Source organism: Aythya fuligula, chromosome Z, assembly GCF_009819795.1.
Source record: "Aythya fuligula isolate bAytFul2 chromosome Z, bAytFul2.pri, whole genome shotgun sequence".
NCBI lineage: Eukaryota > Metazoa > Chordata > Aves > Anseriformes > Anatidae > Aythya > Aythya fuligula.
Window position 1 is genome coordinate 83,724,567 of NC_045593.1, and position 12,759 is coordinate 83,737,325.

The 12,759-nt window shown below is 38.5% G+C and overlaps 1 protein-coding gene across 5 annotated transcripts in view; it reads right to left on the reverse strand.

Moving 5' to 3' along the window:
- MCTP1 (multiple C2 and transmembrane domain containing 1) overlaps positions 1-12,759 on the reverse strand; it is a 314,126-nt gene that overhangs the window by 6,899 nt on the left and 294,468 nt on the right. For all 5 annotated transcript variants that reach the window (XM_032205996.1, XM_032205997.1, XM_032205999.1 and 2 more), the window contains 2 exons: positions 3,392-3,501; positions 122-231 (listed from right to left, as the gene is read on the reverse strand). In XM_032205996.1, the coding sequence (XP_032061887.1) occupies positions 122-231; positions 3,392-3,501 (220 nt within the window). The remainder of the gene's footprint in view (positions 1-121; positions 232-3,391; positions 3,502-12,759) is intronic.

Below are 12,759 nucleotides of genomic sequence, written 5' to 3' on the forward strand. Positions count from 1 at the left end.
CTGTTTCCATCACGGAGCAGCTTCATGATCATAAATACAGAAAAGTACTGACAATATAATTCATCCCTTAAAAAACATTTTTTCTAAGTGGTGCAGACAGTTAAAAAAAGGCTTTACTTACCCCAGACAAGGACAATGTATCTCAGTGGAATGAAATACAGGATGATTGTGAACACACAGAGGGCAACTATTGCCAGCCAGCTCAAGAATGGAACAGTCCAGTTGAATGTGCTAAGTGAAAAATTAATAAAAGTCAGAGCATTGGTCACCCAGCAGAGTCAATAAAAGAACGAATAGTGGGCAGGAAGGGGGAGGAGTGCCAGTTTCCATCGATGACAATGAACTGAAACTACAAATGAATGCATGGGCGCTGGACACCATCGAGAGAAGGGTTTGGACCTGGATGCCCCATCCCTGGAGGTGTACAAGGCCAAGCTGGATGGGGCCCTGCCAAACTTGATCTAGCATGTGGCATCCCTGCCTATGGCAGGGGGTTGGAGTTATAAGACCTTTAAGGTCCCTTCCAACCCGAGCCATTCTATGATGCTATGAAAATAGAAGGAGGTCCCAGTGTCACTCACTTCCCCACTGGATGGCACCTCTCCCTGGCCCAGCTGCACCTGTCTTCCAGAGGAAGCACTACTCGGCTTTATGAAAATTTTAGTGCCTGTCCCCAGGCACTGGACAGAACAAACATTTTCTGTCTCTGCAAATGTGCAGGCAGCACAGGTCCTTGTCTTCCACTCATTTTCCCCTGACCAGAATAGGGGTAGGTAAAGTGTTAGGGAAAAGGAGGGGAGAGAACAATTGGTCCCAAAACCAGGGATAATGCAACATTAGAGGATGAAAGAAAGACAAAAACACCTACTCTGAGTGGGAAAATGAAGAAGGAGGAAAAGGAAGGAAGGTAAAAAAGTGAGTGGCGTAAGATAAAGTACATTACAGGAAAAGCTAAAGAAATAAACTAGATCATTCCAGATAAAATCAAATCAAATGCATATTTTTTTACAAATAAAGGAATAAGACTTCTGGGATCCCATCAGGGTTTCAGGGCACTTTACAAAAAAGCCCCATATTAAAAAAGTCCTTAATAAGGCTCCAAAACTCTATGGTGTGATAAAAAACTGCTGATCACCTCATTTTACAGAGGTTGAGGTATGGACAGGGAGGAGGTGAAAGCTAATAGGTCTTAAAACAGCCACGCTGTGGCCCTCCAACCTCTGCAAGCAAGGAAGAGAGAAAGGCCAGATGGCCAATTAATACATATTGTCCCATGGGATCTCCAGTGAAAGGGAGCTGGGCTAAGTGGGATCATTTCTTGAAGGCACCACCATGTCAAAGGTGTAGCATGACATTTATCCAGAAGGAAAATGTGGCTTTGGCTCTAAGTAGCTTGATGATACTCTTTAAAGTATTACCACTAACTATATGCCCAATCAGTGTGATTACATTATTTTGGCTTCTCTGGCTGAATAATTGCAATTATCTGAATTGCTAGCCATATTTTTCATAATGAGCTCTGGCTTCCTGTGTTTATTTGTCTTCTTTTCTCCCTGGCAATTTTGACATGTCTCCAGAGTGAACATTATGTAGTGTCACTTGGTGTAGGATCACTCCCTTTCTCCTCAGGGGACACCTGCTCTTTCCCCCTCTTCTGCATGCATTTGGGATGAACAGAAGGTTGAGGGTCTGCTCATGTTCCTGTGACTCGGCTTTGTGCAATGGATCACAGACACACCATGTGTGGGAACACTGGCTCCTCACTTAGCAAACCTCCTTATGTGCTGTGTTAGCACAGCATTCAGTACAGGTTTCCCATTATAGTTTTAGGAACAAATTACAAAGATTTATAGGAAGATTCGGTCTCACTCTGCTTAGAAAATTCTGTTCCTCTCATCTGGTATATAATAGAACAAACCCCACCTCCAAAGTGCATGATTTGAGAAACTTAATCATCAAGGCAACTTCCGTAAGCAGCCTTTTGATAAAAGACTTCTTTCACAGAGGCTCATTTTGCTTGTCTGGAAAACTTGTGCAATATAATGTGCTTACATCTGCCTCTGCTGCTGTGAATGCAGCCTGTTTGGAAGCGTCCCCACGGGAATGCTTCCCAGGTTTTCCCATTAGAGCCTTTGCTCTTAAACACATCAGTGGCAACCTCCTCTTTATCCTGATTCTGATATGTTTGCCATTGCTAATAGATTAAAAAAAAGCAAGGCAGAACAGGAGGAGAGATGACTCTTAAGTTCCCTGCAGGCTGACCTCCACCCAATGTATCAATTTTCTAAAATTCCCTTAAAACACACATTATTTATTTTGGGGCCATATCCTTTTGCATGAGCTGTGGTCTCATAATTGGGAACACCAAGGCATGGCACGTTGCATGGAGCAGTGGAAAAAAAAAGGAAGGGAAAAAAAAAAGGTTGCCTTGTGCTCATAGAGCATACCCAAAACAAGCAGAAATACACAGCTTTAACTTTCCTTTAAGACGTGCTGAGCGCATCAGCAGAAACTTTATAGCAAAGTCTCCTGTGAAGGTTTTCTAAGTCTGTACGGCCCGCAGGTCACCTTTCTGCATACCCTTCCTGCCCGCAGTGGAAAGGAGGTTGTGAATGCTCTGCTCCCAACTTTTCATCTTGCAAGGCTCTGCTCTCAGCTTTCGGAGGGCAGAAAGCCAAGTCAATTCTGTCCCTGCTTCTCAGCTGACAGCGTTTCTGGAACCCTTCTGATCTCAAATAAAAATCCTTAGACTGCTGCTCAGTGACCATGCCAAAAATACACCAAACTTCCTGTCATAAATCTCAAAACCTCTCTTGCTTAATGTCTAAATTTGTTGGCAATTCTTATATATCATGTATAAGTTGTTATAAATTACATATAATCCAGGAGGAAAGGTTTTGCTAACTTACATAAATAGAACATTTCCCGCAACTGAACATACATATGTCCTTAAATTCTGATACCCCGATTCAGCTCTGCTTATTTCCTTTCTCAAAACTGCATCTTTATTAGTACTTTTAAATAACTACTGTTAGGATTTACAATAAGATTCTCTTTCTGTTTCACTTCAGTGCCTTACTTCTGTTTTTGTTTTTTTGTTTGTTTGTTTGTTTGTTTGTTTGTTTTTCTCCCCAATTAATACATTTCCAAATTCCAAAACAAACATGACTGGATTGTTATTAACTCAGAGCTGCCATAGAACAAAGTAAATTAAGATGAGTTTTAACAACAGATTGGCCAAAACTGGAATCCATCCCCCCCACCTCAAAAAAAAAAAAAAAAAAAAAAAAGGAGGGGGGGTAAGGAGTAGAGGGTCTAACACTTTGCTTCTCAGCTTGGGAGAAATATGAACAGTACTAGAGAGCAATGCAGCACCCACAACAGCACTTACTTCTTTACCCTTTCTCCAAAGGAAGCCACTTCATCAAGGACGTTCTGGACACTAACACACACCTCCTGGATCGCATACAGTTTATTCATAAATCCTTTTTTTTCACTGTCCTAAAAAAAAAAAAAAGTAGTAATTGTAGTAATTGTATATAAAACATATCTGGCTGTAGGAAGCATGACATGCATCCAACCATTAAGTTTCAGAAGTGCATGTGTTACAGATTTATCCCTTTGTCCTTTAAACCCTTTAAACAGTGCATATCAGAAATAGACGTTGTATATATACTTAGTACCACATGGTTTTGTTGTTGTTGCATCAGTTCCTAAACATGCATTTCAGTAACCCAGGCCTCCAGGTTATAAATGTGTTGAGGGTGCTGACTACCTATGTTGTGCAGCCTCTCACGCAACAAGAGCCAGGAGGTGGAATAAAGCATTTTCTCAGGATGCCTGTTATCTCGCTGATGCATGTGCCAGGCAGATAGCAGCTCTGCATGGGAAACCTGAGGCTCTCACGGCTTGGTCTGAGGCCTGGTTCCCACCATGTGCACAGCAGTGCCAGAAGAGCCACGATTGTGCATCCATGCTGCCTGCCATTCTGCTTGGACAGTGAGCATGCTTCTCTCTTCCCCCTTTTCCTGTATTAACATTCCAGTTCGTGAAAAGTATGGGAGACAAAGCTCTGACTGCCTTCACTGTATGGTCAGTGCAGTCCGTGGCTCCAGAAGCTAAGAAAATGGCAGCCACAAAAAGATGCAGGAGAGGCATCGTTCTAGGAAGCCATTTGATTATCTCCTTACTTAGTATTCTACATGCTATCAGATTTAAAGCCATCAATTTATGGAAATATAAAAGCCTAACCATAATTTCTCTTTTCTTTAACACCAATATTCCTTTTTTTTTTCCTCTTAAAAATGTGTTTTTTTTTTTTATTATTTTTTTTTTCCCCAAAAACAGAGTGACCATTTGTTTCCAAAAAGTTCCCACCCTCATTAAGATGTTTACTGTAGTCTTTGACAGATTTGCCAACAGCAAATGTTGTCCTCCTGTCTGCCAACTCGAGCAGACTTTGCCTCCTAGAAGAACCATATATCTATCGGTGGTGTGGATGACACCAACAAAGTGCTGCATGGCACACCAATGCCCTCCATGGACCTTCCCTCACCAGGGCCTCCTCCTGCTCTGACAGTCTGTTCTTTCTCCCCAAAAAGCTTTCTATCTCTAAACCCAGGCAGGCTGTAACATCAAGTCCACACAAAGCCCAATGTACTCTCACAAAATTAGAATTAGATGGGCTTAAAATTAGGCCCCAGAGACAAAATTGACTTTTTTTTTTATTATTTTTTCCTGAGCCACATGGAAAGTCAAAACTATATGTTCAATATTTCCAATGGATCAATGACATATTACACTATCTAGTTCAAATTTAATTAGTGTTTTCTCAAAATAAGAAATGTAATGAAAAATATTTCAAAACTTGCAAAAGGCAGTAAAATATTTGATAAAAGAGTTCCTTAGCATTTTGCTACCAAAACCCACATACTACATTGTTCTCTGTAATCGACTACGAAGTCCAGTACCTAAGAAAGGAGCATAGGTTGCATTTTGTTTTTCTTTTCTTTTTCTGATGCTTTACTAGCAGCCAGTCTGTTGGTTCACTTATTCTGTTGTTATTTTTGCTGCTTTTATAAACCAGTTTGGATGAGGAAAACATCATTTAACATTAACTCATCTGAAGTTATTCTAGTGACACTGGTTCTGCAACTATTTTGTCAAGATTTCTTGTAAAGATGTTCAAAGAATTTAGCTACAAAACACAGATTGTCGAAAAATAAACAATCATGAGAGAGAGAGAGACAGACAGGAATGGCAAAACTACTTCCAGTGATGGAGCGTAATTTAAGAAAACAAAACAACTCAGAGACAAGAGAAAAGTCAGTTTCTCAAGCAACATGAGAAGCCTTCTGTTCTCAGTTAAGAGCAATAATTATTTACATCACAAAGAAGTGTTTTTGTGGATGACCATAATCACAGCCACCAATAGCAACCATATCCAGTGCTGTACAGCAACACTGAGTTATTTTTGATATAATTTCTGTAGTATTTATGACACCCTTGAAGCCTTGGCATTGAGAATATTATTGTCCTCAGGTATACAGCTTCCGAGGAGGTACAGCATATATCCAGTGCATTTCATTTCTTATCAGGAAAGAGGTATCTCTTCTATTCATTCATGTAAAACATACTTCCAGTACTGGAGAAATATGAATAATCTGTTTTCTAGTACTGCAAAGGTAAGCAATAAGCCATACAGAAATCACAGATATTTGTCTGCTTTGTCTCTTCAGTTTAGATTCAGTCCTCTCTGTAAAGTTATCTTGATTTATAATCAAATTGTGTGAGAAAAGAATTATGTCAATGTAACAAAAATAGTACATTTTGTGATATCTATAGAACTCAACAAGGTTTACTTTAAGAGGTCCTGAGGCTATTTTTCTTAACAAATATTTTACAAGACAAACTTGTACCTTTTTTGAAAATACATCTGCTTTAAATCATCCCCTTAAAACAAACACACACAAAAAGGAAAAAAAAAAAAAAAGAAAAAAAAAGAAAACCAAGAGACAGAAGGAGACAGAAAAAGAATCACTATTTCCACCCTCCCTGTACCTTCTGAACTTAAAGAAAATTTGTTGACATATTCTGAGGCAGGAATAGACAAAACAGCACAGGAAAGTGGAGGCGGTCAGAAGGATCAGGGCTCAGCTTTTCTTAAACTAATTCCACATGCCCCAGAACTATTAGATGTTTTTTATTTCCTGCTCCAAAGATTTGTGGAGAAAATAATCTGGGCTAAGGAAAAGCTGCGTTTATTTTCTTCCAGCAAGATGCTGTGTTAGCAAATACAACATATGAGCCACCTTGAGCAAACCAAGGCTCTTAATAATCCATTTTTCAAACACTACTGGTATTTCCTTTCTAAAGAAAGATGGGCTGTGACTGGAATCAATTTCATCATTTGTATGGCTACAATTGCCAAGTTTCTGGAAATAATTGCCATTTAAATAGTAGATAAAATTTATTATACAAAGCTATCAACAGCTTTATTACTATTTAATTTCCATGATTTGTTTGCTTGCAGAAGGCTTAAGGTATCTGAAAAGCAAGATATTTGCCAGGGGATGTGTTTAAGCATAAACTGTGAAAGCAATGTCAAATTCATGCTGATAGTCTGACTTGAATTTACAAAAGGGAATGAACCCAAAGACTGAAACCATGTCCTCCTTCTACTTCATAGTGAACTGCAGATTACAGATTGATATAGTGTTTGACCAATAATTAAACTTAATTCTTGTACACAATTTTCAGCTATAACTGTATTTTTCATTTGGTGAAAACAAAGTAAATGGTTTCCTCTAGACTTTGTGGAGCTAACCCACTTCAAAACCTGAATACAAACCATGTTGTCTGAATCTCTTTATTTAGTGGGCTATGCTTCTGATCCCATGAGATAAAATAGGGTGATTTAGGAAAGGATTATATCTCTAACCCTAAACCTCTCTCTCCTCTAGGTTGAAGTGCATTTACAAAACAAACATTTCAAAAGACAGGGAAAGCAGGAAGAATAAATAAGCCAGACTCGAAAGTAAACTTTGCTGAAGTTAATGGAATTAAAGTAGTGAAAAAGAAAGAGCTTTAAGTGAAAGGAGACATTTTTAATATAGAGAATAAAGCTCCGAATTGCTTATGGTAGATAACTGTCCTATTAATAACTGCTATGTTGGAGGGAAAGAGACAGGTCTTAAAAACAAGAATCACAGGAGCATTTTATCTAGAATATGAGTAAATTTTGAGACTTCAAGGAGATGCTGTCTGGAAAAGACAGAGACTCCATAAGGATCTTCCTTAAATACCCCTTGCTGTGAAAGTGAGTATGATAAATTCTGTGCAAGGGAAAATGACTGAGACAAAGCCTGGCTGACTTGTAATGGAGACACAGAAAGGACACCACCCCATCTCTGCCTGAGAGCCACTGTATATACTGGGTAAGCTGTAAGAAAATGTTGTTGTTGTTGATCTTGTTACTTGACTACAACAAGACACAAAAACTGCTCTTTGCATGTGCCACTACCTGCAGCTACAGAATCATCAGTGACAGGGAGTTTGGTGAGGAATTACCCTTACCATTCCCTGGCTTTAGTAGCAAACCCATAGCTCTCTGTTACTTGAATAGGGGAAGAACTTCTATTAAAAACTGCTGCAGGTTATTTCAACTAACAGCAGTCCTCCAGAGTAGAGCGTCACCATCTGTAGTCACAGGTGTCATCCCCCAGCGCAAGTCTCAGCCATGTGCTGGGGTTGTGGTACCTGTGGAGACCTCCTTTTGGAGACCAGCCAAGTAGACCCAGACATATCAGTACGAAATGCATTTCTCCTTTACTGTCAAGGTTCATTAGTACCTCTCAGAGAGAGCACGCAGACAATGGCTGTTGAATACCATCCTATGGCCTGGCTGCTGCTCAAAAACATGTCACTGGGGATTAATGGCCTCACCAATTACCTCTTAGGTTCTAATCTCTGCTTTCTGGGAAGGTCACTAAGAAGAAGACAGCAGGCCTACACTAATCCAGCTCTAGAGGCTTTTGATCTCCTCCACGTCTTCTGAACCTCTATCAAAAGGCTTCAGACTTGGTGATGGGTAAGTCATTATATTACCTTTTTCTCAGGGAAATGGAAAGAGGTCAGACAACCATGATGATACTGTTACATTCAGGCTGACTTTGAAAGTGAGATCATGAGGTAAAGCTGCATGGTCTAGAGGACCTGGAAAGACACACTGGGTGACCTGAAACTGGCCTCCCCCATTATGTCTGTAATGAACTGAGAGGGTCAGGTAGTTTCATCTGCTCTTCCCTCTTGAAGGGTGACATCCGTGGAGTACCAAAACCGTTTGGTCTCATCAATTCTGGGAAGACCCTTGAAGAGATTAAAACCTTTCAGGGGGAGCTTAATGATTTATAAGATCCCACCCTTCCACGAAACCACCTCATAACTCTTCAGGTCCTAGACTTTTAGTTATTTTAAATAGTGACTGACTGCATGCCAGACAGACAGGTACCAGCACGTGTTCTACCGTTAGTATCACCAAAAATAGATAAAAACACCTGGGTATTACTCATACCATCCTGAAAGGGAACAGGTGGACCAGGCTTTCTCACAGTGCTCGCACAACTTAACATGGACATCAAATCTCAGGGTTACATTAGAGAATCAGAACTGATTTTTTAAACTGGAATTCACTTTTCACTTTTGTCTTTTTTTACCTGGTAAAGCACATTCAGTGACTGCATTTAAAACAAAACAAAACAAAACCAACCAAACAAACAAAAAACCCAGTTGCTTACAAATGCTAGAATTTCATCTAGCAAGTCTACTTGCTAACATGGGTCTTTATGTGTGCATTCTACCACAGAGAACAGTGCATGCAGAACAGGACTGAAAATAATTGCTGATGCCCAAATGGAAGTCAGGATGAGGATTTCTAAAATACAGAGAAAACCACATCATTATTAAAAGGTTAGTGTTTTACAGAGGGAAATTATATTTGTGGTCATGATTATTAAAGAAAGAAGCAATAAAATGTTATTGCCTACTGAGCATTCAATATTTAAAACAGCAGAAAGTAGGCACAATGGAAATCATATAAACATGTGGACAAAAACACTGACGATTCACTGCTTATGAAGACACCATGCCTGTGAGCATGAATATTACAACAATCTGTTCTTCCTCAAACATACAGTGAGAGTTGATAAAAATAATTTTGAACCTTCTGTGACTTTTTGGCACTACGACCTATATAAAGAATTAGGATTTTTTTTTTTTTAATATATATATAATGAACTACTGCAGTGCTATAACGTAAATATAAAATCAGGAGAAAAAAAAGTCAAGAATAGCAGTAATAATTCTAGAGAAAAATGGTGCTAGATGTTTCTGTGAAGTAGAGAAGAACTTTAATGGCAGTTCTTATATAGTTAAAATGAAAATTTTCTGGCCAATACTATTTTTTTTATCTTTTTCTGCTAAGTTGCATGGTATTGCTCAATGCAGCTCCTTCCTGATCTTTCCTTCACTGCACATTTCAGTACAGTGAAGGTAACACACCAAATAAAATAGGAACATGAACACAATAGAGCCCATTAGGGGAGTGACATGCCATTTCACTGAAGGGCCATCTAGTGTGAGGAAACAAACACTGAAATTTTCATTGTACAGTACCTTTTTGGCTATCAGTAAGCATTTTTAGATATTCTTTTCATACATAGTCTTAGCAAACATACTACTTGAAACGGATGGAAGCTTGTTTGTTCATGGTGATACATTCAGAGGCAAAAAGTCATGCCAACTAATGGTGTAGCTTTCTTGACATTGTTTTGGTAGAAGGCTTAAATAACTAAGAATCCCAGACTGTGGGATTAAGCATTGAGATGACGGAAATCCACCAGATGCATTTGCTTTAAGTTCAACTTTGAAAATCCTGAGTTTTTTCCCTTGGCTGACTCTTGTTTACACCTTTATCCTATTCTACTATATTTAAACAAGAGAGTTTCTTAGTTCATGCAAGACAGAAAGAACTATACTCGAGATTGGCAGTGGTCTCGTTAGCATTCCTCTTGTAACCAGTCACACCAATGCCACTCAGGAGAGGATAAAGCAGGAATCTTGCTGTATTGTCCACCAGCTGGTTGCAATAGCTAATTTAGATAGAATACAGTCCTGAAGTTCTACTAACAAACAAACTTTGACCATGACTTTACAGCTGGATTTTAAATTACAGCAATTCTATCAGCATTTACCCTCTATCTACACTGAATACATAATCGCAATTAACAGTGTGTGTTCATTAATGCAATTCTTCAAGTTCTACTTGTGAAGTTCTTGTGAAGTTCTACTTGTGATGTGAAGGATAACAAATCAAAAGTAAAAGCCCAAATCTCAAATAAGTCAAAGCTCAAAGCTCAAGTATGTAAAAGCTCAAAGTTCACATAATCTTTAAAAGGTAAGTGAAGAGCTTGGTAGATCTGTTGAAAGAAAGAGCTACTTTCAGTAAGAATAGCCCCACTACTCAGAGCCTGAAAAGAAGGTGCTTGGAAACACGTCATACCTGCTACTGTAAAAATTCTTAACTCAGGTTAGGAGGAGAGAAACAGGTAAATCAGAAAATGAACAGTGAAGTGTTGTGATTAGTGATACATATGAACTTTTAAGATACTCATCTAAATTAGACTCACACATTTTTGTTGTCCACTCGTTGCCAACATGAATGCATCATCAAAATAATATGGTGCTCTCTTTTGAAAGTTTAAAGTAACCTCAAAATTTATCTTTCAATAAATGTCTATACCACTCTCACGCATTGATATAAAAGATTATGGAGTTCTGCTGAAGTTACAGTCATTTAAAATTTCATTTGCAGTTCTGAAAAATTGGCTTGAAGGTAGCAGATGTAAAGCTTAATATGATGTTTTACTGTATATAGAGCATAATTTTAATTTTCTCCTTGAAAAGATTATGATAACAATAAACATGTTCTTAGGTAGGCAGAGGAAAAAGACTAGCTTTACAAGATCACTTCCACTCTGAGTTAGGACACTGTCTCAGCACCGAAGTATGCATTTAAATTTACTTCACTGTCTCTGGAAGTTTCCCAGTCCTATGTTGACAGCATACAATGATCTTGTAATTCTTACATAAGTCATTCACCTAAACAGAGATAATGATTTTACACTAAATTATTGTCCAGACCTGGGAAGTCCAAGAGATAGCAGCTGTAATTGCTTCTACTGCCAGAAGACCTGCATCTCCAATGCAAGACCACAGAAGGTAACCTCAAAGATGTCACCATCAACATATTAACTGTCACCACAAGAACTGGCTGAAGCACAGCAAAGAAACAGGAATCAAATACTGATCTAAAAGAATTCAGCACTCCAGCCTTAGTTTTCTGTTTTAGAACTAACATGAACTATTCTCTAAAAGTGTCAGTCTTACTCCATTCTTCTCAGGAGGAAGAATATTGTCTTCCTCTATCCTCCTCCTATGCCACTACCTTAGTTTAGACACGTAACTACACATTGCTAAAGACTGGTTAGAGGAGTATTGCTCTCTCCTTCCTGAGCTAAAATTTCCATCTCTTTAAACAGACTGTTTGCTCTGACCTTTTCTTCCTATGCTTACAGTTATTACCAACATGTTTAGATCAAACACATAAAAAAACACTTTGAATTTCAGAATGATCATGTCATGGACTTCTGACGTTTTTGTTTTATGGAAATCAAAAGGGGTTTCTTCTGAAGTTTCCATACCCAAATATGCATACATAGTGTTAACATTAAACTGTCTGAGCCTGCTCAAGTGGACTGCTGAGCAGAGGAATAAAGGCATGACTTTACCATTTGTATTTGCTGTCCAAACAGAGCACTATTGGAATAATCAATCAAATGTTTAAGACAGCTTTGGATTCCAGCAATTTAGCTGAACTTGTTATGAATTAAGGCAAAAGAAACTGTTTTGCTAGGGACACTACTTGTGAAGAGCAACTTGCTCCAAGACTTGAAAGCATCAGGCCAGATTCTCAGCACCTGCATTTTGCTATCTCTGCTCAACCAAACCCTGACAATTTATACCAGCTGAAGATCAAGCCCTAAAATCTGAAATACTTGACGGCTGTTGACTGATCAATGATTAGACAAAATTTCTTTCCTAAAAGAAATTTCTTTCCTAAAGAACTTGATCTGGACAACAAGAACATTAAGCTTAGTGCTCATGTAAGCCAGAAAGTGTCGGTTGCCTAAAATCTTTCATTCGAAACATGAATCTGCAGCAATCAGGATGAAAATAGTAATATATGAGATCTGGGCAACATTATTCACAGGGGACGAATATTTAAAGCAAATTGTCTTGGAAGCAGTTTGAGATTCAATCCCAAAGTAGTGACCAAGATGATGACTGAATGAACTACAAACACTCAAAACCAAAAGGCACAGTATCATCATGTCATGAGTCCTGCTATTTCAGTTCCAAAGAAATCCTGCCTAGAGCAAGAAAGATTAAATAATATTCCAAAGATAATGCATATACATGCACATGCACATTTCAAATGGTAGCTGCAGTTATTCAAGAAGTCTATCAAATATTAATAAATTGAAGAAAGACTTTCAAAAACATTTTTTATATAATTCTCCTGGAGAAAAAAAAAGTTCAAACTGTGCTTTTGGAAAATTACATGGAGTAGAAAAACAGCTTGGCATTTGAAGCAAAACAATATAAAAAGAATTAAAGAGTGTACAGTGGGCAAGGAGTGAT